Source organism: Galeopterus variegatus, unplaced genomic scaffold (assembly GCF_000696425.1).
Source record: "Galeopterus variegatus unplaced genomic scaffold, G_variegatus-3.0.2 Scaffold2778, whole genome shotgun sequence".
Classification (NCBI taxonomy): Eukaryota; Metazoa; Chordata; class Mammalia; order Dermoptera; family Cynocephalidae; genus Galeopterus; species Galeopterus variegatus.
In genome coordinates this window covers 186,680-210,789 of record NW_007728889.1, presented here as the reverse complement: position 1 = coordinate 210,789, position 24,110 = coordinate 186,680, and the positions used below count along the sequence as shown (strand labels likewise).

General features: G+C 35.7%; 1 protein-coding gene and 1 non-coding gene across 3 annotated transcripts in view; one reads left to right on the top strand and one right to left on the bottom strand.

Moving 5' to 3' along the window:
* Nucleotides 1-296: 296 nt before the first annotated feature.
* Nucleotides 297-24,110, bottom strand: part of MINPP1 (multiple inositol-polyphosphate phosphatase 1) — a 40,107-nt gene continuing 16,293 nt past the window's right edge. Inside the window, exon 5 of one of the 2 annotated variants that reach the window (XM_008582968.1) lies at nt 297-1,320. In XM_008582968.1, the coding sequence (XP_008581190.1) occupies nt 924-1,320 (397 nt within the window). In that variant the 3' untranslated portion in view covers nt 297-923. The remainder of the gene's footprint in view (nt 1,321-24,110) is intronic. The other variant, XM_008582969.1, reaches the window with a different exon arrangement.
* On the top strand, nt 7,136-7,210 carry TRNAI-GAU. Its single transcript has one exon. It is a non-coding gene; the product is annotated as a tRNA-Ile (tRNA).

The window sequence follows — 24,110 nt, the reverse complement described above, 5'->3', positions numbered from 1 at the left end:
TGAAACTGAGCCAGCCAGTGTAAGATTTAAAAAAAGAAAGAAAGAAATCAAACAACCAAAAGATACATTTCATATAATAGCAAAATATAAAAATAGAAGCGAAGTGACAGAATGGAAAAGATAGCTAAACAATGGATTTAAGAAACATTGATTCTACCCATCTGACTTGTTGCTACGATCCTCTTTGTCCTTCCATTCTATATATGCAAAACAAGTATGATAATTTAAGATGGCCTTGCAAGTCTTACTAGGAGGTTAAAAGTAATTATTGAAAAAGTGTTCAGATATTTTATAAATACTATTTACAAAAATATTTATTTTAATATACTTTTGTCTTGCTTCAGTAAAGGTGTCTGATTTATTTTAACAGACTGTTTATTAACATTGTTTCAAACTCTCATCTAGAGAGATGTTAGCTTTCTTCCAAAGAGATATTCCCAGCTTCTCACAACATTTCTGATTAAGAAAGACAATTAATACTAGAACTGTCCTACCTGAGGAGCAAAGAGAGCACTGCAGCACAACTGGTAGAGTTCCTAGATTTAGTTCCATCAAATTATGGATCATCCAATCGTGATTACATTTTGTTACTCTAGCACTTTTCAAGTATCACTTTGAAATCATATTTCTATCTCAGTATGAGATTTCTTGTATAAGTAGAAAGAATTTCATTTCTGTAAACATTTGCAGTGCCAGCTGTTTCTATGAATAGATTTTTTTCCCCTTAAGAGACCTGCTCCAGTGAAGAATCATTTCTTACATATTTTGTCCAGACCCAAAAAGAAACTCAATGTTTTTCTGTGAAAAGACAGAAATGTCCAACTAACGTGAAAGCATTCTGTAATCAAGGGATTGCCTACCTATTACAAGCATGTAATCACTCTCTACAGATTCCTGATAAATTAAAAGTGTTCTCCAGTTTCTCATAGCTCATCAGATGTGCTGTTCACCTTTGGTAATTTACATTCTTCACTGGTTTGACAACTCTGAAGGATGTCCTTGTAGTGGTTCTTCAGATCCTCATACAAAGAAACACTTTCCTGTGAGCCAGCCAAGGGTAACACCTTTTCATTCAATAACATCTGTACTTGGAATTCTTCTTTAGGAGTCTTAGCATTTTCACAATGGTAAAGCACAAATATTAGGTTTGAGGCATAAGGTACAATGTGACCACTTCGGAACTTCCGATGCATTTGTTCCTTATAATTGAAAGCTGTTAGGGGCTCCTTGTCTTTGAAGTAGCCCATGAGAGAAAGCAGTGGAAGAAGGGTCTCTGCATGACCAAACTGGAGGATGACTGGAGAAGAAATTGGCTGAGACCTTAAAAGAGAAATTGAGAGAAGAAAAAAAGTATATATATTCATGTTGTAAAACATAATATCTACACTTAAAACAAAACTCAAGCATATGGCTGAAATTCTGTGTGGCAGAGAACTGAACTTTTTATACGGAAAGTTAAATTCCAAAATTAAGGATCCCTGTAGCATTGCAAGTCCATCTAAAACAGAGCATATACACATCATCCTAAAAAGTATAAAGAGAGAGTAGAGTCTTGTAGATTAAGGAACTTGAAACAGATGTGTATTTCAACACTGTATTTCTTTTCTGTGAATGAAACTGAGCAAATTGGCCCCTAAACAGATTGCTCCATGGAGCTCTTCTCAATGAAATTAAAATGTTACTATTTGATCTATATTTAGGGAATAAGGACAAGCAATATTCAGTAAAATTTCTTGGTGAAGACCAAGTCTGAACAGTGAATAGTAATTCATGTAATCCTTCAATGGTTTACAAGACCTGATTGGTGCACCAAATTTGGAATAGAGCCACAAAAGGGTAGAGACACAACCTATTCTAGCTGATAATAATGTGTCTCTGGTTGAGAGCCAGAGTTTACGTAGTGCCAGAAACACAAACCAGTTTCAACAGTATAAACTACATTGTCTTATTCTTTTTCTTCAAGTTTTCTATGACTTTTTTCTGGTAGTCTTTTTTATAAGAAGCAGTGAATGACTGCTTAACATTTCCCCGACTTTTATAGAGAGAATATGACTACTGTTCTTAAAAATAATTTGTAAACCTACTCAAATGTGGAGTATACTATAAAGCATATGTACTTCACAGGGCCTGGTTTTCAAAGTTTTGCAGTTTCAAATATTGACCTTGAGGAGGACTGGAAATTTTCCTCAGGCTATAAAGTCTCTGGTGTAAGATAAAGATTTGTGGCACAGCAAGTTGCTGGCTCAAGGACAGACGAGTTACTGACTGAAATATAAAGATACTGGAAAATTGCTGGAGGGAGAAGGAATGTTCGCTAAGATCAAGCTTTTGTTGGTGGATCACTTAATTGCCTTACTGGAATGTCATCTGGCTTGTTTCACTGAAAGTTATCAGCCTATATTGTTAACCTATAACCCCACCTATGTTCTCTTCCTGTAACTTCCTGGTCTGGAAAATAAATGCAGGAAGAGAACCCCAATTCAGGGTTAATTTCCCAAGGAAGGGATGCCTCTCACTTGAGGGTTCTGGTGGGAGATTAACCACTTTGGGGTCTCCCACTGCTCAGAAGAGATGGGCTTTGAATAATCCTTTGCATCTCTGTCACCCAGGGGAAGTGGGGTAACAAATCCGTGGGGGGCAAAGCAACAAAGCGACACTCAAACATGCCTGACTTCGTGCCACCACCCCACGCAGCAGGTTATAAATTTAGTGCATCTGGATTTTCTGGGAGGACAGAAGCAGCAGTTTTGGACCTTCCTGACTTCCCACATAAAAACAGAGCAACTAGATAGCAAATCTAAAAGCCCATAGGAAATATTTACAATATAACTATGCAAGAAAGTATTCTCTATGAATTACCACTAGCCTCAAGAACTGTATACTATCAGTATGTGTTAAGAAAGCACAGGGAAGCCACAGAGCATCTGAGCAATCTGCAACAGGGGAATCACCAACAGCCATTCACAATAAAATACTGTGGGCCAAATGTGTGTTAGCAGTGGAAACTGGGAAGGGTTTAGCCCACTCTGTTACTTGGTAAGTACAAGGCAGGCCTGCTGTTAGGCATGGGGCTGGAGAAACCTAGACCCCATGAACTCTCCAAACACAGAGCCCACACTAAAGAGACACTGCTGGCAGTAGAATGAAGACTAGGCAGGGAGGAACAACAGAGACAAAGGAAAAAGAAGGTTTAGATGAAAGTAGGGGGAGGAGAGCAGAGCCAGGAACTCTTAGAAAGCAACCTACCATATTTCTGAACAGTGCACACACCAGAAAAGGGAGCCCTGTGAAATTAGAAAAGCAACTGGGCATGGGCCTTCTAAATGTTCTGGAAAACTAAATTCTCATTAAAATTAACTACAGAACAGTAACTGACAAAAGGGCATAAAGAACAGAATAACATTCGTATAGAAAATAAAAGCATGCTAGAAATACATACTCAAAAAATACATCAAAACTACATCATAGTATTTCGAAACCATCTAAAACACAATTAGTAACTACTTTGGGATCAATATTCTCTAAAAAAGTGTAAAATGTAAACGTTATTCATCAGCAGGAGATTCTAAGCCTCTCTTTATAATTGATATACTTTCATTAGGTCATCTAAACTACCTAAAACTTGTATTTATTTCCAAGAAGGTCTAAGTTACAAAGCAGTAGCACTCAGACCACAGCTATCTTTAGTTTGTCCTACATTCGTATTTAAAATTTTGTTATTTGTTGATATTTAAGAATTGGAAAATTTAAGACTCTTAAAAATCCAGATTTTGGTTCCTCTTAGAAACCTGAAAGGTCTGGCAACACAAATCCATATAATCCCATAAAGCAACAATCAGCTGAATTTATAACATTTTCTAACATAGAATGAATTTGTACCTTTGTAACTTGCCTGGTCCCTTTATACATTTGAGTATCTTGCAAGTGGAAGCTAATACCACTGCCATCATTTAAATACAATGGAATTTAATGGTGATACCAGTTAAAAGAAAAACAAGTCATGTAAACATAATGATTTACATTTTAAATCCTTCATCCATTAGGCAGAAACCTCAAAGCCAGAACAACCCTAAACTCGACTTTCCATTACTGCTCTCCATGGGATCTATTAGGACACAAAGCGGTCAGGGGAGTATAGCAGCAACAGTAGCATCGAGAAACTCCACTGTCCCATGGAAAGAATTTACTGTCAGTAACGTTCTCCTCTTTTCCCTCCTGAAGAACTACAATAAACTGGAAACAAGATATAATAAAATATCCAAAATATTACTTCAACATGTAATTTACATAAGAAAATGAATAAATTTTTCATTCTGTTTTCTACCAACCATTGAAGATCCAGTGTATAATTTACAAGTATAGACATCTCAGTTCAGACCAACCCCTTTTCAAAGTGTTAAATACCCACATGTGGCTGATGGCTACTGTGTTGGACAGCTTAGGATGGATAGTGGTATGGACAGTGTCACATACTTATCGATTCAAATGTCAATCACAAAAGAGGAAATAGGAAAAAAGATACAAGACAAATAACAAACACCCATATGAAAAATGTGTGTTGGGGGAGAGAAGAGACCAAAAGGGCTATGTATAAATTATAATATGGCAAAGTCCTATTAATCACATCCACGCTATAGAAGAAATTAAATCTAGGTTGTGACCCAGATTTAAGTTTTAAACTTAAAGGTTCCTTAGGTTTATATAATAAGCAGTAAACTCCATTTTTTTCTTTTGACTGTGTTACTGTCAGCTATAAGTTAAAATGAGCTATTTCTTAGAAGAAGTTGAGGAAAACTGTGCTTTAAAAATGCTTATTGGGTGTTTTACGGGAAATCACATAAGTTTATATATTAGATTCACACAGGATGTCATGTCATCCAAAAAATTTACTGTCTCTGCCATTTATGAGTCTAAATTTCTTTAAAATTCCACTTTAGAATTCCAGGCAATTTTCGATAGGAAGGAAAAGTGCCAATTTTTTGTAAATTTATGTTATCTTCTTATACAGAGCAAACTCTATTATAGAAGCTTACAAAAAATTTACTGTCTCTGCCATTTATGAGTCTAAATTTCTTTAAAATTCCACTTTAGAATTCCAGGCAATTTTCGATAGGAAGGAAAAGTGCCAATTTTTTGTAAATTTATGTTATCTTCTTATACAGAGCAAACTCTATTATAGAAGCTTACAACATACAAAAAAACAGTATTTTAAAGGTCTGGTTAGGTGCGCCAATACAATAATAATAAAACAAGGATAACTACAGATCATAAGGTCAAAACTAAAATAACCTTTCCTAATGCCAAAAAAACAGTCTAAAAATCTAAAAACTGGAGAGCTGTCAAATGCAATTAGAATAAGATTTTGCTTAGAAATCCAAATGTGCCTATAGAAAATAATGAACAACTTACAATTCTATTTTTGTAGTTTATGTATTTCTATAATAATCAAGCAAAAATATCTTATGAGATAATACCAAATATAAAGGAGAAATAAGCACAATTTCATTTGTGATATTTTTTATTTTTCTACCTTTAGCCTTTGTGACTTAAAGTGCCTTGCACATAGTAGATGCTCTTGCAACTTAAGAAACAGGAGCTGGCTGATGTTGCTCATATTCATACAAAAAGGTCCTGGACAAAACGGCTGTGCTTGATTTTCCAAAACATAATAGAGAAAAGACTTTTTTCAAAAATCCATTTGCTTAATCTGTTAGATGAGACAGGCCCTATCATTCCATGCCAAGTGCCAGGAATCATGCTAGTTTCTTCTTTCAGAGGGGGAGGAAGGAGAGAGGTAGGGCAGTGAGGTAAAAGAACAAAAACACAATTAAAATATATTTCTGGCTCTTGCAGATTAGCATCTGTCTAAATGTTAGGGGAACCCAGAAAAAGAGAGCAAATCCTGCCTGGGAAAGTACTGGATGGGCTTTGCTGAGGAGGTAGTGTTTGAGCTGGGTCATGAATGCATTACTAGTAAGTCATAAAATAGAAATGCTGCCCACTGCAGCCTGTGTGGTAGCTGGGTTTATCCAATGATGTAGGTATTTTCATACCTTTTTTAGAGATGAAAAAACTGAGCTTAACTTATTTGCCTAAATTATCTTTGAACCACCAATTAATCTTACTAGAAAAATACCATCCATTAAATCCATGGTAGTAGATTAATATAAAACAATAACCTAGATCCTTTCCAAAAAATATTTTACTGCCTTAGTCTGATTTATAAATTAAATTTTTTGAATGATTTGTTTTCTTAAAGCAAGACATGCCAGAAATTATTCAAAAACATAATTTTAGCCTGAACTCTTGACTTTAGATATAACCTTATGTCAATCCAAGACTTCAAAAAAATGGAGCATCTGATAGAATTGATGAGCATAGTGGAAACAAAGCCCTTAGGGGCTCAGCCCTGCAGCCTGGAAGCCAAGGGCATAAAACCTACTTAGGGCAAATTACTGAATCCCTCCCAGCCTCAGTTCCTGCTAAATGAAGATAAGCCATTTCACTTGTAGAGTTGTTGTTGGATTTGAGCTACAGCAATAAATAAATCAGTGCTTGGCATAGAGCAGTCAATCAATGTGTGATAGAAAACAACCATGGGGGCAGCAAGAGCCAGAGTAGTTGCAGTAGCCAAGTGTCCCAAGTCACAGAAACTGGTGGTGTGCTGAGTTTAGTTCTGATCAGTTCTCTTTCTAGAATATCAATGCACAATACTTTACACTAAAGGTCAACATGGTATCAAGTGACACACTCATTTGAACAGCATCAAATATCCCAAAGTACCAAAGATCCAAATGCAAAAGCAAAAATACTGGGATCCCATAAATCAAGTTTCATGAATACAATTTATACCAAAAAAATTCACTTGGAAAAATCTTAATGCCCTCTGTGTAAGAAAATACTTGTATATCTGGAGTACAGCAAATAACTTAGGAATTTAGTTATTTAAGTTTACTTTCATACTATTGCTGATTTAAAATCATTTCAAATCAAATCAGTTTTTTTTTTTTTGAGGTGGAAGAAACATGGTATTTCAACATACTAGCTAGGGAAGACTGCATTGTTAGTGCTTGGTAACAAGGCTCCTAGCATATGAATCTGAACTAGCCAATTTAAAAAACACTCTTTAAGGGCCGGCTGGTTAGCTCACTTGGTTAGAGCTTGGTGCTGATAACACCAAGGTCAAGGGTTCGGATCCCCATACCAGCCAGCTGACCAAAAAAATAAATAAACAAACAAATAAATAACCCACTCTCTAACAATATGTCATTTGGTGAAAGCACATGTTAAGCCCTATAATAAGAAAATGGATTGTTTTTTTAAATAAGGCATCACTTCTTTTCCAAGAATGTATAAAAGGCAAAGGTGACATTTCTCAGATTTTTAATCTGAAATGAATATGCAATAAGAAAAAAAAAATTCAATGAAAACAGAGTTCTACAAAAAACATCACCAATGATGTCAACCTCTAAGAGGAAAAACAAAGACAAAGACAAGAAATCTTGCTTCAGGAGCATATTACATGACAACTAAATTCCTAAAACTAGAGGCACCATGCCTCTAAGAGGTTACCTAGACCAGCTTTCCTCAATAACTCTAAGATACACAGTTATACACTTGGTTGTGTACTTATATACTTGGCATTATACTCTCCACCTTGAATTTTTTGGTTAGTAATAAAGGGTGAGTATGCACCTAAATTTTTATTCTAGCTTGGAAGAAAGGAAAATGTCAACAAACGACAATTTTTAGTTTCATAGAACCAATTTCTAGGCCAAATCTCCGATCAGTAACAGCTATCTGGAACACAGCATTGAGAAAGATCTGAGGTTGTTTCTAGACTGATTGTGATCTGCTTATTTTCTATGCTTCTTCTCCATATAAGAGTCTCCTCTCCTTGCCAACAAATCTCTCCATCTTTATCTCTCATTTCCCAGTCTGGCCATTTCTAAGGTACTGGATTATAAGATACAACAATAAAAATACTTCAAGTTAGTATCATGATGCTACATGATTTTTTGCTTTTTGACAATGATATTACTACTAGGCAAGTGTATTATAAGACAACACAAATCTATACGTAACATATAATCACCTAAAGCAAATGATCACTTTAAGGAGTATGTAACCAATTCCTAAATGTATCGGCACAAATCTTTATTGGATACAGACTAAGAAAACAATTGGTTTAATTTATGTCTTTAAAAAAAAAAGGTCAAAGAAAGCAGACTATTACAAATCTGGCTTAGAGAAATTTTATCTCTGAGGGAAACAGCTTATAAAGTAGAAAAGAATGCCTTGTGATATATTATAAAATATGCTACCAACATGTACATAAAATTGAAATCCCAAAGAGGAGTACAAATTATTTTTAAGCACCTACATGTTTTATACAATTTAAAAAATCTAACTTTATTCTTCACTTTTCATTTCAAATAAAAAACAAAAGAGTTCACTAAATATATAGGTTGAGGTTTCAAGGGTAAGAAGCAGAGTTTAACACACTCTTAAATAAGTTACAATAACTAAAAAAAATGTTAAGTATTTTGCTTTATCTCAAAAGTATTTCCAATAAAAAATAGCTCAGAATATAAATCACTGAAGTCTCAAATATAAATATTTTTTTTCATGATTTTGTTTTGCCTAGCCTGAATTCAATTTAGTGATCCTTAATGGTTCAAGTGAAAACTAGAAAAAAAGATAATAAAGCCATTTTTATTATTTCTTTATTCCTCAAGGCTCCATAAGAAAGTATAAGTAAAACTTCTAACTCATAATTATGAGGTGTAAAAGAGAACATAGCCAATAATTTTTCAGCCATTTCATTGTTTTTTTGTGTATTCCCTCAGCCATTTTAAATTATGCAGTTCAAATCAGGGGCCCATGTATAGACAAGAATGTCAGAATGCTTTTCTCTTTACTTATAAACAAGAATGACTAGGCAATATATAAACTGATTTCTACTCCATCGTTTGAAACTCAACTGGCAAAATATCAAGCTCCAGTATATAAAACACCAACTACTTCCATGTAAATGTCTGTGATCAAAAGGAGCAAATTTTCCTTCCAAAGAATGAATATAATCCCTCTTAAACAGCTGCTCATGTTTATACCTGTTTGTCCTTTTTTTTTTTTTTTTTCCTTTTTGTCTTTTTTACTGACCGGTAATGGGATTGCAACCCTCGGTGTCGCACCTGTACCGGGGACTGGCAACGGGATCGCAACCCTCGGTGTTGCGCCCGCTCCGCGCTCAGCCAGTGAGCGGGAACTGGTCTCCACATGGGATCCGAACCCTCGGCGGGAGTGCCGCCGCGCTCCCAAGTGACGCACTATCCAGTGCACCACTGGGCCGGCCCTACCTGTTTGTCCTTTTTATAAGACTCACATTTCTATTTTCTTTGACAATGTTAAGTAGCATAAGTGTCAAGTGGAAAAACATATCATGTTTCTTTTCCAAATTATATCTGAACACCAAAAATGGGGACTTGGATACCTTCAATTAGTGGAAGCTGAACGAACTGTGGGGTTTGTGTGTGTGTGCACAGAGTACACTTTGTTCTCTTAACTGTAAACACCTCAAAACAAATGCACAGGAGTATTCATTTATGGTCCAATTTTCATCAGAAGCCATTATGTGCCAGGTTTTTATTAAGTAAATGAGTAATTTCTGTAAAGAAGTGATTTGGTTCCATTTCTACAAACATGCTGTTCTTTGCTCTGTGTCATAATTTAGAGTAAATCTTAAATAGATTCTCTGGTTCTAAGACATCTCCTAGGAACTGATTTACTCCACTTAGTACAGGCCTGATTGCTATTTGAAACAACGAAATTCCCAGTTTCTCCTTGCATACACTAAAGTCCCAACAATAGCATGAGAACGTTTCTGGGTTTCATTCCCTTCCTTCTCCAACAAACCAAAGTTAGTCTGTGATTAAGCCCCAAGTACTGGCAACAGTGAATAGGTATAAGAGTGTGAATGTCTGAATGGAGAGAGAGAGAGAGAGAGAAAACATAATGTGGGTAGGTACAGGAGGACAAAAAGGGAAGAAATATAAAAGGAATTATTTCTCAGTTTACATGATCCCATACATAAGGCCTCTCATATGGTTATGTTATAAGATTGCTGAGAGTGTGAAGACTGCCATTTTCCACTCTATCTATGGTCCCATGCAACTAACTTTCTTTGTCACTTACCATTCAATAAGCAGAGGATACATGATATCCTCTGTAAGGAGACATGATATATCTATAAGGTTGAGGATACGTGATAGAAAGGACCAAACTTTTTTCTTTAATAAAGAATGCAGTTTTTTGGAGGAAGATGTAAATTTTTTTTAAAGAGGGGCTACCAAGGCAATCAGTAATGAGGCATATTCAATACCCACTACACCTGTGGCTCTTAGCTTTCATAGGGGACATACAACCATTTGAGAATCTGACTAAAGGAGTAGGACTTCTTCCCAGAGAAATGCACATACTCATAAAAACCTGAATATAGTTTTGGGAATCAGACTCTTTACATCCCAAGAATCTCTGTTTTCAACTAAATCTTTGTTTCAACAAATCTTTGTTTTCAACCCAAAACAAAATATTATATTGCAATCCTAAGGAATAATGCACCTATAATTCTGTCCCACACCGGTTTATATCTCCTGAATCACATATATTCCAGAAAAGTCTTACAATTTTATCCTAATAAATCGTATACTTAAAATGTCTAAACAGAATGAATTAAAATTACATACTTAATGCCAATTATGAATAATTCAGATGTTCTAGAATTTGCTTTGAACTTTCCTATTTTTCTTGAATCTTTCTGTTTCTGATGGTATTTTCTGTATTCTGATCCATCAACAAACATTCACCTCTCTATTAGTCATATTTCTCAAATTAACTTTCATCCCCCACCTGTAATGACTATTCTTTCTTTGTGACTCTCAGCAGAACAGCCTTCCAAAGAACAAGGAATACACAGGCACGGAATGGGATACCTTTAACTCCGGTCTCTCCCTCTGATAAAAGTGCATTAAACATGGGATGTTACCTTTCCCAAGAAGTGACAAAACCCCTTTAAAGATGTACATTTTAGCTTTAAAAAGAACCTTGAAAATGTAAACAAATACAAATAGAAGAAAGCAAATGAATAATCAATATGAATGTTTGTATAGGAATATACAGTCAGAATCATAAAGTTTTAGGGTTGGAATCTGGTCAACCCCTCTAATATTAGAAAGAAGAGGGCCAACTTGGCTAAGTGAATTACCTAATGCTGTTCAGCAAAGTAAGTTCCCCAGATTACACCTCTCTTTTACTTATATAAATTGGTAAGAAAATCTTATTAAATTTCAACCAAAAACAAAATTTAATCTGAAGGCTAAAATTATGTCATTAAATGAGGGTTGATAATTATGTGTGTGTTCAAAGAAGGTACAAAACCCAAAGCAAGAACTTAAAAGTCATTCAAAAAGCTCAACTGGAAAAACAACTAATATTGCATGTTTTCCTCCCAAATGTATTCAGCTAGATCTTTCTAAGCTCTTAATTCATGTTTCACACCGAACTGATGTTACACAGCGTGTTTTTAAACATGACCCAGGAATATCAAATAGAACTTTAGACAACACATATAATTCCCATACTTATGTAAGTGCACAAATAAGCAATGCAAACTGCCAGATGCTTCGGGAAGAAAATTGTCAGAAAAAACGCCTTTTTTTGTCTTTCTATACACCTGATTGAAACGTTAGCTGCGGTGAGTAATTGAAGAAGCATCAATTCGACTTAACACAAATCTAGAGCAAAAATGACTCAAGCATAAACTTTTTCTAAAGCAAAAGTACACTGAAACAGCTTCCACTCCCAGCCAAGACAGAGTAACAGGGACCAGATTTAACGTCCTGCCTTAAATTGCTAGCAAGCCAGACAAAATACATGAAACAGCAGTTTTCAGACACTTGACAACAGCCAGAGTAAGAGAGAATGAAGGCAAATGAGGCGAGCCCAACAACTAAGTGCTCCAGCTTACGGCCCAGAGCTACCAGGCTGTGGTGCTGGGAGGGGGAGCCCAACAGCATGGCAATCGCTGTGAGCAATGAGACGGGAGTGAGAATTCAGGGAGGCCACACTGGCTGGAATTCAAAGGACAGAGTATCAGAGAGGAGAGCTACAGGCGAGAGAGCTCTGCAGATCAGCAAGGGCTCCCCTCGAGTTTTCTGATGGTACTAATCAGCACATGCAAGCAAAAACATTATCTAAATCTGGGGGGGTGGGAACACTGGAAAGAAATAGGAAAAAAATACCCAAAGCTAACAAAAAAGCAGAAATAGTTTGTGTTGACATGAGTCAGACTGGGAAAACCTCAAAATGCATAAGGTACCATATAAATACTCAGGAGGAATTGCCTCAATAGTGGGGAAAAATCAGCCTATCAAAAGATATAAAAAAAGCCCAAAAAGCAAACTACGGACTGAGGACAATATACTTGTAAAGCACAAATCTGACAAAAAAAAAAAAACAAAAACTCGCATCTAGAACATACATAAAGAATTCTTAGAATGATAATAAAGAAAACAAACAACCCAATTAAAAGATGGGTAAAAGATTTAAACAGACTTCACCAAAGGAGATGGTTAATAAGTACATGAAGGGCTGGCCCAGTGGCGCACTTGGTAGAGTGTGGCGCTTGGGAGTGTGGCGGCGCTCCCGCCGAGGGTTCGGATCCCATGTAGGGACCGGTCCTCTCACTGGTTGAGCGTGGTGCGGGCGCGACACCGAGGGTTGCGATCCCGTTGCCGGTCGCGGTACGGGCGCAACACCGAGGGTTGCGATCCCGTTACCGGTCACGAAAAAAGACAAAAAGGGAAAAAAAAAAAAAAAAAAAGTACATGAAAATATGCTCAATATCACTAGTCATTAGGGGAATGCAAACTATAATCACAGTGAAGTACCACTAAACAGCCATTAGAATGGCTAAAATTTAAAAAGACCTACCCTATCAAGTGTTGACCAGGATGTGGGACAACTGGAACTCTCATACATTGGTGGGAAAAGATTGGCAGTTTCTTAAAAAGTTAAAAATACACCTACATATGACAGCCATTCCATCTCTAGGTATTTACACAAGAGAAATGAAAGCATGTCCATATAAAGACCAGAAGCTCTATCTGTAATAGCCCCAAACTGAAAACAACCCAGATGTCCATCAAAAGATGAATGGATGAACAAATTGTGGTGTATCTGTATTATGGTTAATACTTGGCCTTAAAAAAAAAAATGAACTACTGATATATACAACAACAAAGACAAATCTCGTAATCATTATGCTGAGATAAAGAAACCCAAACCAAAATATATACCTACTATTTGGTTCCACTATACAAAATTCTAGAAAATACACATTAGTCTATAGTAATTGCAGTGGATTGAATTATGTCCCCCAAAACTCACAGATGCTTGAATTGTGTCCCCCAAGTTTTATGTATTAGAAACTTTGCCCCCACTGTGACTGTTGAGAGGGTGGGAAATCCTATTATGATAATTGAAAGATGGAGCCTTGAAGAGGTGATTAGAGTATAGGACCATGCCATAGTGAATGGATTAAAAATGGTGGTCAGGGGCGTGGTTCTGAGGGCTTTAAAAGAAGAGAGAGGAGTCTGTCTCTCTCTCTTGATCTCTCTCTCTGCTCCCACCATTTTTGCAATGTGATACCCTGCTGTCACTGTCACCACCACCAAGGTTCTCACCAGATGTGTTTCTCGGACTTTGGACTTGGCAATAAATTTCGATTTCTTTATAAATAACCCAGCTGCAGGTATTTTGTTATAAGTAACAGAAACGGACTAATACAGTAACAAAGCAGATCAGTGGTTTTCTGGGAATAAGGGTGGAAAACGGATTAGAAAGGGTCACAAAGAAACTCTGGATGTGATGTATTTTATCTTGACTGTAGTGATGGTTTCCTTCATATACATACGGAAAAACTCACTAAATTGCACACTTTAAATATGTACAGTTTACATCAATTATAGCTAAAAAGAGCTATAAAAAATACATCAAAACAAGTACTAAGGGCTGACATGTTGAGGTTAGCGAAAAAAAGTCTACACTGGCCTAACTCAAAGACTTCTCTTCCCATAATGCCTTTACCAAACCCCACAGTCCAAATTAATCTTCCCTCAACATTTTTGTTTTTACTGTTTTAGTGCTGTAATATAAAAATCCTCCTAACTAGGACATGAGCTCCTTGAGACAATAATTTAAATGTAGATTTATCTTTGTATAGCTTCTATTTGCCTAAATAATAACCTGAACATAGCAGGTACGCAAAACTAACATGGGAATGATTTGTATTTACTTCAATAGATTTGTCCAAATATATTTTTTTTAAATAATAATAGATTTTACTTGCCTATGTCCTAATAAAGGAGAGAGATGTTTAAGTGTTAACCTCAGAATACATGGAACTTATTTAAAATCAACACAAATAATTAAAGTAGAAATAGGAAAAATTTTAAGTCAGCATGTAGAAGACAGGTTAAGTACACTTTTCCTTTAGCCCAGGTAATGCCCTACCTAGCATGGTTTATTTCCCAATGTTGTCCAACTCAAACCATCCAATTCATTTCCTTAGCCATTCTGCATCTTCATTTCCCCACAGGCCTTTGTGCAATACACTTCTTCCTTGTTAGAATGTCCTCCTCATTCCTCCCTAGCCAAATTCTGCCTGGGATGATTGTTATGATGTTGCTGACAATTAATAAAAACAAGCTATTAAGCACTTATGTGCAAAGCATTGAGGTAAAAGATGAATGTGTACGTATTTATGTGTATTTGTGTGGTATACATACATACAGGGACATATAGTTCAACTCAACCTTCTCAATGTCTTATGAGTATTATCTGTATTTTAAAGATGCTAATTTTGGTTTAGAAAGGTTGAACAAGGATTTGAATTTTTTTTTTTTTTTTTAAAGATGACCGGTAAGGGGATCTTAACCCTTGACTTGGTGTTGTCAGCACCACGCTCAGCCAGTGAGCGAACTGGCCATCCCTACATATGGGATTCGAACCTGGGGCCTTGGTGTTATCAGCACCGCACTCTCCCAAGTGAGCCACGGGCCGGCCCGAGGATTTGAATTTTAATATGATTCTAAAACAAATGCAAATTCCATCACACTGCATTGCCACTACATTGCCATCACACTACATGATTAAGGCCCAATTCATATCTTACATCCACAAAAAAGCCTTTCAACTACCCTGACCCACAGAAATGACTCCTTTTCCTAAGCATACACAAACTTTTGTCTAAACTTTTAAAGTATCTTCCGTACTAGACTGTGAGCCCCTGGGAAGTCAGGTATAACTTCTTATCCACGTTTGTATATTCCCAGTGCCTAGCACAATGACCAACACATTGTATGTGATCAAAGAATGCCTGCTGAACTGAAATGAACTGAGGCTTTAATTACAAAACCATGGAATCATTTATTATCCCTGTAGGTGGAAGAAGCATTATTTCCATAGAATCTCTGACATAGTTATCCAAATTCAATTAGAATACTTCTATGACAGGGAACTTATTACTTCACAAAATAACCTATCCTACTGATCAACAGTAGTTATAAAAAAGTTGTGGGGTTTTGTGGTGGTTTTTTTTTTTAATAACAACTAAAACAAGATTTGCTTCCTAGGTCTGCTCTTGTGGTCAATGCAGAATAGGTATACATTCCAAAGATGGCAAGAACAGATATAACAATAAATTTGAGAACAATTCTTAAAAAGCTGAATACAATTCAGCAAGAATCAGTTAAAAAAATGTGTATGAAGAAAAAATAATCAACTGTGTATAAGTAGTTAATAACTTATTAATAACAATAAGGAAATTAAACAAACTTTAGCTATCTATAATAACATGAATCCATCAGGCAAATGCAGTATTGACTGAAAGAAGACAAAAATAACATATACAGTAGGGTCCATTCAAATAAAGACAAAACTATATGGTACTCTTTGAGAATGTATTCGTAAGTTGCATTAACATGTGCACTAGGGTGCTGCCAATGTTCTATGTCTTGATCCAGTCAATGCATGCATAACTGTTCACTTTATAATTAATTGTTTTTTAAACTGTACAAATGTTTTATGTAGTCTTTTGTATGTATTATAGATCTTGATCTCTTAATAAGATTATTTTGAAATGTGCTGGGGCTTCTGGTAAAAACAAATTTTAAAAAACAGTAATAATGGGCTACAAAACTGTACAGTCAGTAGTCTGCAATATTTAAAAATAAAATCACTATCACCAACACTACCTTCAAGAAAGGAAACAGAAGTTTCTCATAATAGATTGTCCTGGTAGTCAGTCAAAGAGTAGTCACTGAATGATATATGCAAGACTTGGATATAATCGGATCTGCATCTTCTTTCTAGAAGACTGTATTGGAGTGGGGTGGAAGTAACACTGAAATCAAGGAAGACTTTATTAAGAGGCAGTTGCTAAAATCTAGGAGAGGAGATACTAGCCTGAATTAGGGTGATAGTAGTGAGGATGGAGAAAAGTGAAAGATATTTACATAAACTGGAAGCACAAAAAAAAAAAAATTGTAGCGAGCAGATGTAGAAGGTGAGAGAGATGGCCTCAAGAATGACATGTAGGTCTGTGGCTTGGATGTCTGGAAGGATGATGGTGGCATTGCCTACAAAAGGGACTACAGAAGGATGGCGGATATTCTTTTAAAACATATTAGGAACACCATGGCATCATTCAAGGAGAGAGCAGTGAATTAAACAAAGTTCAAGACCCCACAGACCTACAGTCTAATGAGAGTCAAAACCTGTCTATCCAAAAAGCAGTTGGGTGGACATCTGAATCTGAACTCAGAGTATAATCAGGCTAGTTACATAAATTTTTACCTTATTTAGCCAGTATCTTTCAGCACTAAAGAGATTTCTAGCACTGAAAAAGATTCCTGGTATACCTGGTTCAACTCCATGAAACTCAGACTTCAGAAAGTTAGCAAAAAGACCTAGAACCTGCATACATTTCTAAGAACTTTAAAAAACAGAGTTCCTTCTGTTGCAATGGCTAGGTAACTATTTAAAATCGCTTGCTGCCACTCCACATTTATTTCAATGCTGCCACCTTACGTTAAAATATGGAACTACACAACCTAAAAAAGCTATATACTCTTATTAGACTATGAAATCTGAAAATATCAAAGATTTGAGAAACAATGAAAAGGGTAGACAAAAGGTTAACACTGAGGATATTTTAGGACAGTGACTAAAATGTATTATGTATAGCAATTAATTCTGGTGTCTGAGAGTATTCCTGACAAAATGGAAGACCTAATGATGCGAATAATTACAGCCCAGATATAAACCTTATTATGAGAAAACAGGAAGTGACTTGTTGAATTCCTCCAATCCAAAAAGATAATAATATATTAACAAAGACATGGGGGAAGGAAGAGTAGAATAAAATCCAGAGATCTCATTTCTTCAGTTAATTCAATCTGCTTTTCTTTTTTTTTTTTTTAAAAAAAGATGACCGGTAAGGGGATCTTAACCCTTGACTTGGTGTTGTCAGCACCACGCTCAGCCAGTGAGCGAACCGGCCATCCCTATGTGGGATCCGAACCCGGGGCCTTGGTGTTATCAGCACTGCACTCTCCTGAGTGAGCCACGGGCCGGCCCTCAATCTGCTTTTCTAATTGCAGCTGCTTAAAATAGCAATAGCTGCTTGAATTTGTTTAAATAACAGATTTACTCATTTTAACTTTAATCCCATCACTGTTTCACTGTAGTGATGAGATTTTAAGAAGTAAGAAGGAAAATAAAAATCAAGATCCTAATAAAGGATGCTGAATTTAGAGAGCTGGTTATATTTAAGTGAAATGTTGACATCTGTCAATTAACATCATTTGCAATCTTCAATTTTTCCATGAAGTAAAATCATGCTATTAAAATTGTGTTGAAAAAATATTCGGTGGCATTGGAATGTCTCTGATTTTAATACAGACCTGTATAAATAGTATCATCCCAATATAGGGTGGGGAAAGGATGGAGAAGGCAATAAATAGCCTGGGAACTCTAGAATTAAGTGAAAGTAATTTCCTCAAACTAATAACAGAATATTGCCAATTTTAAATATATATACACACACAAATATTCGTATATACTCATATACAGACATACTCATTATAAACTCTAAATCCAAATATAAAAAGGAATTTTAAGTCATATAAGAAAAAAAAGTTAATGTTCTGATAGAAAGCATATGTTGATTTTCTTCAATAGTACTGCTCACAGCATTGGTCAATGTCAATCTGTCTTTTGGAGATAAATCTGATAGCAGTCTCTAAGTACACTTTCTTCCCTTTATTATTTTAAGAAGATTTAATGTGATTCAGCTAAACAAATATCTTTTAAAAACCTAATCAGTCTTTCAGTATAGAGAAACCTATATGGTACCTATAAACCATCTTCCAGTTTCTTCAAAATCACTGCTGAGCAACGTCTGTTGACTCTCTCCTTCCTCAATTAGAACAGGAGGCAGTAGCCAAAATGATTTCCTGTCTTAAAGGGTCAAACTCTCCTTCCTTTAACTCTTCATATTGTTTTACAATCTTATGTAAATAGTTATATCATTACACATGGCTTTTATTTTTTTCTATTTTCTCTAAATTGAAAAGGCCCCAAGTGCAATGACTTTGCCTTCGTCATCACTGTATCCAGTTCCTGACATATAACATAACAGGTGCTTAAAGTATTGTTGAATGAATTTTCTTTTCAATTCACAAATAAAGGTATAATCATCCAAAAGGAGTAAAGATTTTCTCCATCTTGCAATGGAAAGGATATTGGCTTAATAAATGAGCTCAAGGCCATGAAAATTTGAAGAGTAAGTCCTACAAAGTACTTGCTTTTATTATTTGAACAATTACTGGTGGGGGGGGGAGGGTGTGTGAATGTCTGAAAAAGATGTTAAGGACATGTTTTTTTTTTTTTTTCTTTTTTAAAAGATGACCGGTAAGGGGATCTTAACCCTTGACTTGGTGTTGTCAGCACCATGCTCACCCAGTGAGCTAACTGGCCATCCCTATATGGGATCCGAACCCGTGGCCTTGGTGTTATCAGCACTGCACTCTCCCAAGTGAGCCACAGGCCGGCCCAAAGGACATGTTTTGATCAGAGAACTCAGAGAACTCTCATACACAGTAATAATACCACATTTGTATATCACATTATACTAAGCCCTTTAATAGATATTATCTCATTTGATTATGACAACAACCCAGTGAGTCAGGTGAGGTATTCCTCTTTTCCAAAGAAAGAATATGCAGCATGAATAAAGCACGCAGAACCCGGACTCAAATCAAATCCAGACATCTGCCTACTACATCACATTGTCTCTATACTACTGCAGCCGATTCTATAAGCAAATGGGGCAAAAATTAGCCTCATTAGCTTTTAAGCATATAAAAACACATTCAGTTACTACCAACATAATGGAGCACTCAGTTAGTTGCATTTTTTCCCTCTGTACTTCGCTTATAGCTGAGATAAGCAAATTATATTAAGAACATAAGCTAAAAATTGGAATTTCATTTTAAGATACAAGCAAAACAAATAAAATCGCCCAGCAGATGATATGGATTAGTATAAACAGTCCAATCTCAACTTAAAATTCTTCAACTTCAGGCCATGTCCAGGAACCAGTGCAAATCAGGGATTTCCTATACATCTAGTTTTAGTATTCTTTAACAATCAATGATAGTCAATATTAATGCCCCCACCCCAATGCCATTCCTAGGCATATTAGGCCCAAGCAAAATGAAAACATAACCACACAAGAACTTGCATACAAATATTCACAGTAGCATTGTCTACAACATCCAATATGTGGATATAATCCAAATGTCCATCAACTGATGAATGCACAAAACATGACGATATTAATACAATGAAATATTATTCAGTCATAAAAAATGATACATACTACTGATATATGCTACAACATGGATGAACCTTGAAAACATCATGCTAAATCAAAAAAGGAGTCAGAAAGAGCAACATAGTATATGAGTCCACATATATGAAATGTCTAGAAAAGGCAAATACCTAAAGACAGAAAATAGATTAGTGGTTGCCAGGGGATGGGGAAGCTAGGGTGAATGTGGAGTGACTGCTAATGGGCTTGGGGTTTCTTTTCGAGGTGATGGAAATGTTCTAAAATTAGACAGCAGGGAAGGTTGTACAGTTCTGTGAATACTAAAAACACTGAATTGTACACTTTAAATGGGTGAACTGTACAATAGGCAGAAGAATTAATTCTCAATTAAACTGTTTAAAAAATAAACCTATAGCACTTAAGATCCTTAATTTTTTGAAAATTCAGTTATTTTTCAATATATTTCATTAAGGCAGGGAAGTGAACTAATACTTTTAAAACATTTTCAACAAATACATGTCATAAGCATTTTGGGGTCATCTTATAAAAACACTTTAAGGAAAGATTCGATTTTTCTGAATTAGTAGATTCTTTAAAATTTTTTTCTACTTTTACCAAAAAGTTACTTCATTCTTTTACTTTTCCCCTTTTCCTTTTATTAAATACCCACATTATTTTAAAAGTTTTGAGTATAATATACTATGAAATTCACCCATCTTTAATTGTATAGATATTTTAATACCCATACACAGCTGTATGTGTAATCTTCACCACAATCCAGTTTGGGAACAATTCTATCACCCTAAAAATTTCCCTGTGACTATTTGCAGTCAATCCCTGCTCCCACCCTCCAGACCCAGGCAACCACTGATCTGTCTCTAAAGTTTTGCCTTTTCTAGAAATGTCAAACAGAATCATTCAATATATAGTTTTACGTATCTGGCTTCTTTCAGTTAGCATAATGTTTCTGAAGTCATCCATTTGGTTCAATCTATCAGCAGTTAAATTTTTTTACTGCTGAGTAGCATTCCATCATATGAATGTCCTACATTATGTTAATCCATTTATCAGTTGATGGACATTTGAACTGTTTACAGTTTTTAGCCATCATGAATAATACTGCTGTAAATATTCACAGAGAAGCCTTTGGGTAGACACAAATAGTCATTTCTATTGGGTAGATACTTACAAGGGTGGATTTTCTAAATCATATAAATGTATATTTAATTTTTTAAGAAACTGCCACTCTTTCAAAGTGGCTATACAATTTTACATTCCTACCAGCTATGTATGAGGTTTCCAGTTTCTTCACATCTCACCAACACTTAGGACAATCCCTTTTTTTCTAATTTTAGTCAATTTAGGGGGTATATGAGTGGTATTCCACTGTGGGTTTTTTTTTTTTTTTAATTGAAGCATAACTGATTATACATATTTGTGGGTCACTGTGGTTTTAATATCTAATGACAGTAGGCATATTTTCATGTGCTCATTTGCCAGCCCTATATCTTCTTTAGTGAAGTCTTTTCAAATCTTTTGCCCTTTTATAAAACTGGGTTGTATCCTCATTAGTGACTTGTAATTCTCCGTATATTCTGGATTCAAATCCTTAATCATACATATGTTCTGTATATATTTACTCTAAGTCTATGGCTTGTCTTCTCATTTTCTAAACTCTTTGAAGTGAAAGGTTTTTAATTTTGATGAAGTCCATTTTATCAATTTTTGTTCACGTATCATGCTTTTGGTGTTAAATCTAAGAAATCCTTACCTAATCCAAGATCATGAAGATTTACCCCTATGTTTTCGTATGTAAATTTTACAGTTTTAGTTCTTATATTTAGGTCATTGATTTTCTTCTAGAAGTTTTAAGAATTTTACATTTAACATTTAAATCTATGATCCATTTTTGTACATAATGTGAAGCAAGGGTCTAGGTGTCATTTTTTTAAATATGTGGATATCTAATTGTTCTAGCACCATTTGTTGAAAAGACTATCCTTTCCCCCAATGTATTACCTTGGCATCTTCATTGAAAATCAATTTACCATGTATATCTGAGTTTATTTCTTAATTTTATTCTATTTTTTTTTTTTTTTTTTGTCTTTTTTCGTGACCGGCAACGGATCGCAATCCTCAGTGTTGCGCCTGTACCGGACCGGGACCGGCAACGCGATCGCAACCCTCGGCGTTGCCCCCGCACCTTGCTCAGCCAGTGAGCGGCTGGTCTGCATGTGGGATCCGAACCCTCAGCGGGAGCGCCGCCGCGCTTCCCAAGCGGCGCACTGTAGCAGGGCGCCCCCCGGCCGGCCCTTAATTTTATTCTATTGATCTATTTGATTAAGACTACAGTTTTATAGTAAGTTTTGAAGTCAGGTGCTATAAGTAGCTTTGCTCTTCTCCAAAAATTTTTTAGCTCTACTAGGTCCTTTAATTTTCTATATAAATTTCAGAATTACCTTCTCAGTTTCTACAAAGAAACTTACTGGGATATTGATAAGTCCTGCACTCAATCTACAGATTACCAATTTGGGTCTTCCAATCTACAAAACTGGTATCTCTCTCCATTTATTTGGGTCACCTTTAATTTCTTTCTAATGTTTTATATTTTTCAGTGTACAAAAATACTTATTTTAAAACACCAATGATAAACTTCTTACTTACGCTTTAAATCTAGAATCAAATTATAATATAATAGGAAACCTTTCAAAAATTATTTAAAAATCTTCCTGACACAATTTTAAGTTTACTATACCTCACATTCAACAGTGGGACAAACAATGAACAATAAACAAATAGTAAAGATCTGTTATCTTGTAAAGTCTGAAGGTATAAAATATTCATAAAATTAAGCAGTAAAAAAATTAACTCCTATCTCAAAGAAGGTACTTGCCTAGACTGAAATCCTCCCAAAAGTTCTTGGTAGCAGAAACTCAACCTAGTTTTTTCTTCCCAAACTCCCATCAACTGAAGAAAAGCCCACAAACTACAGTCATATCCACAAACAAAATGTATTTATATTAATAAAACAATACTGGAAACACAATGAAATACACCATCTCCAGTCTTTTTTGTCTATTGTTATAGCATGGTTTTTGTCTCCAGTTGTAAATGATAAGCCCTCATGGAAGCATATCTGTCAAATAAAATGGAGTTGAGGTTCCATCCAAGGTTCAAGTCATGAAAAATTATTTAAAAAATACTTGAGAAGTATAAATGTTATCAAAGACTTTTCAATGAGAATCTCTCTTAAGACAAAAACATTTTGTACATTCATACCAGGAACCATGTACAAGAGAGTTCATAATTACACTATTTATAATAGCAAAAACCAGAAACTATCTAAATGTCCATTGACAAGAGTAGATGGTATAAATTGTAGTATATTCATATTATTAAATACTGTAATGTAGTAAGAATGAACTATAGCCATACGTAACAACATGATGAATATTATAAACATAACACTGGGGAGGAGAAAAAGCAAGTCTCAGAAAACAATAAGCAGTATGATTCCAAGCAAAACTAAACATATTGTTTGGGCACACGTACGTTCACAATAAAAACTGCTTTTAAAGAGGCAAAGAAATGACAAATGCAAAATTCAGAAAAACAGTTTCAAGAGATAGGGAGTGCAGGGAGAGGGAAAAAGGAGGCAGGAAAATTGAATATCTGAGGAACATGTAAATGAATACAAGCTATTAGTAATGTTCTAGTTCTTGGGTTGAGTGGAGAGTTCATTCATTTTATAACTTACATTTACATTCCCTAATTCTTTTGTAAGTATCAACTACTATATTAAAATATTTTTTAAAAAAAACACAAGCAGGGCTGGCCCGGTGGCGCACTGGAGAGTGTGCCGCTTGGGAGCGTGGCGGCGCTCCCACCGAGGGTTCGGATCCCATGTGGAGACCGGTTCCCGCTCACTGGCTGAGCGCGGTGCGGGCGCGACACCAAGGGTTGCGATCCCGTTACCGGTCAGTAAAAAAGACAAAAAAAGGAAAAAAAAAATACTAGCAAACAGAATACAACAACACATACGTAATATTATTCACCACGATCAAGTGGGATTCATCCCAGGGATGCAAGGTTGGTTCAACATATGCAAATTAATAAATGTGATACAGGGCTGGCCCCGCGGAGCACTCGGGAGAGT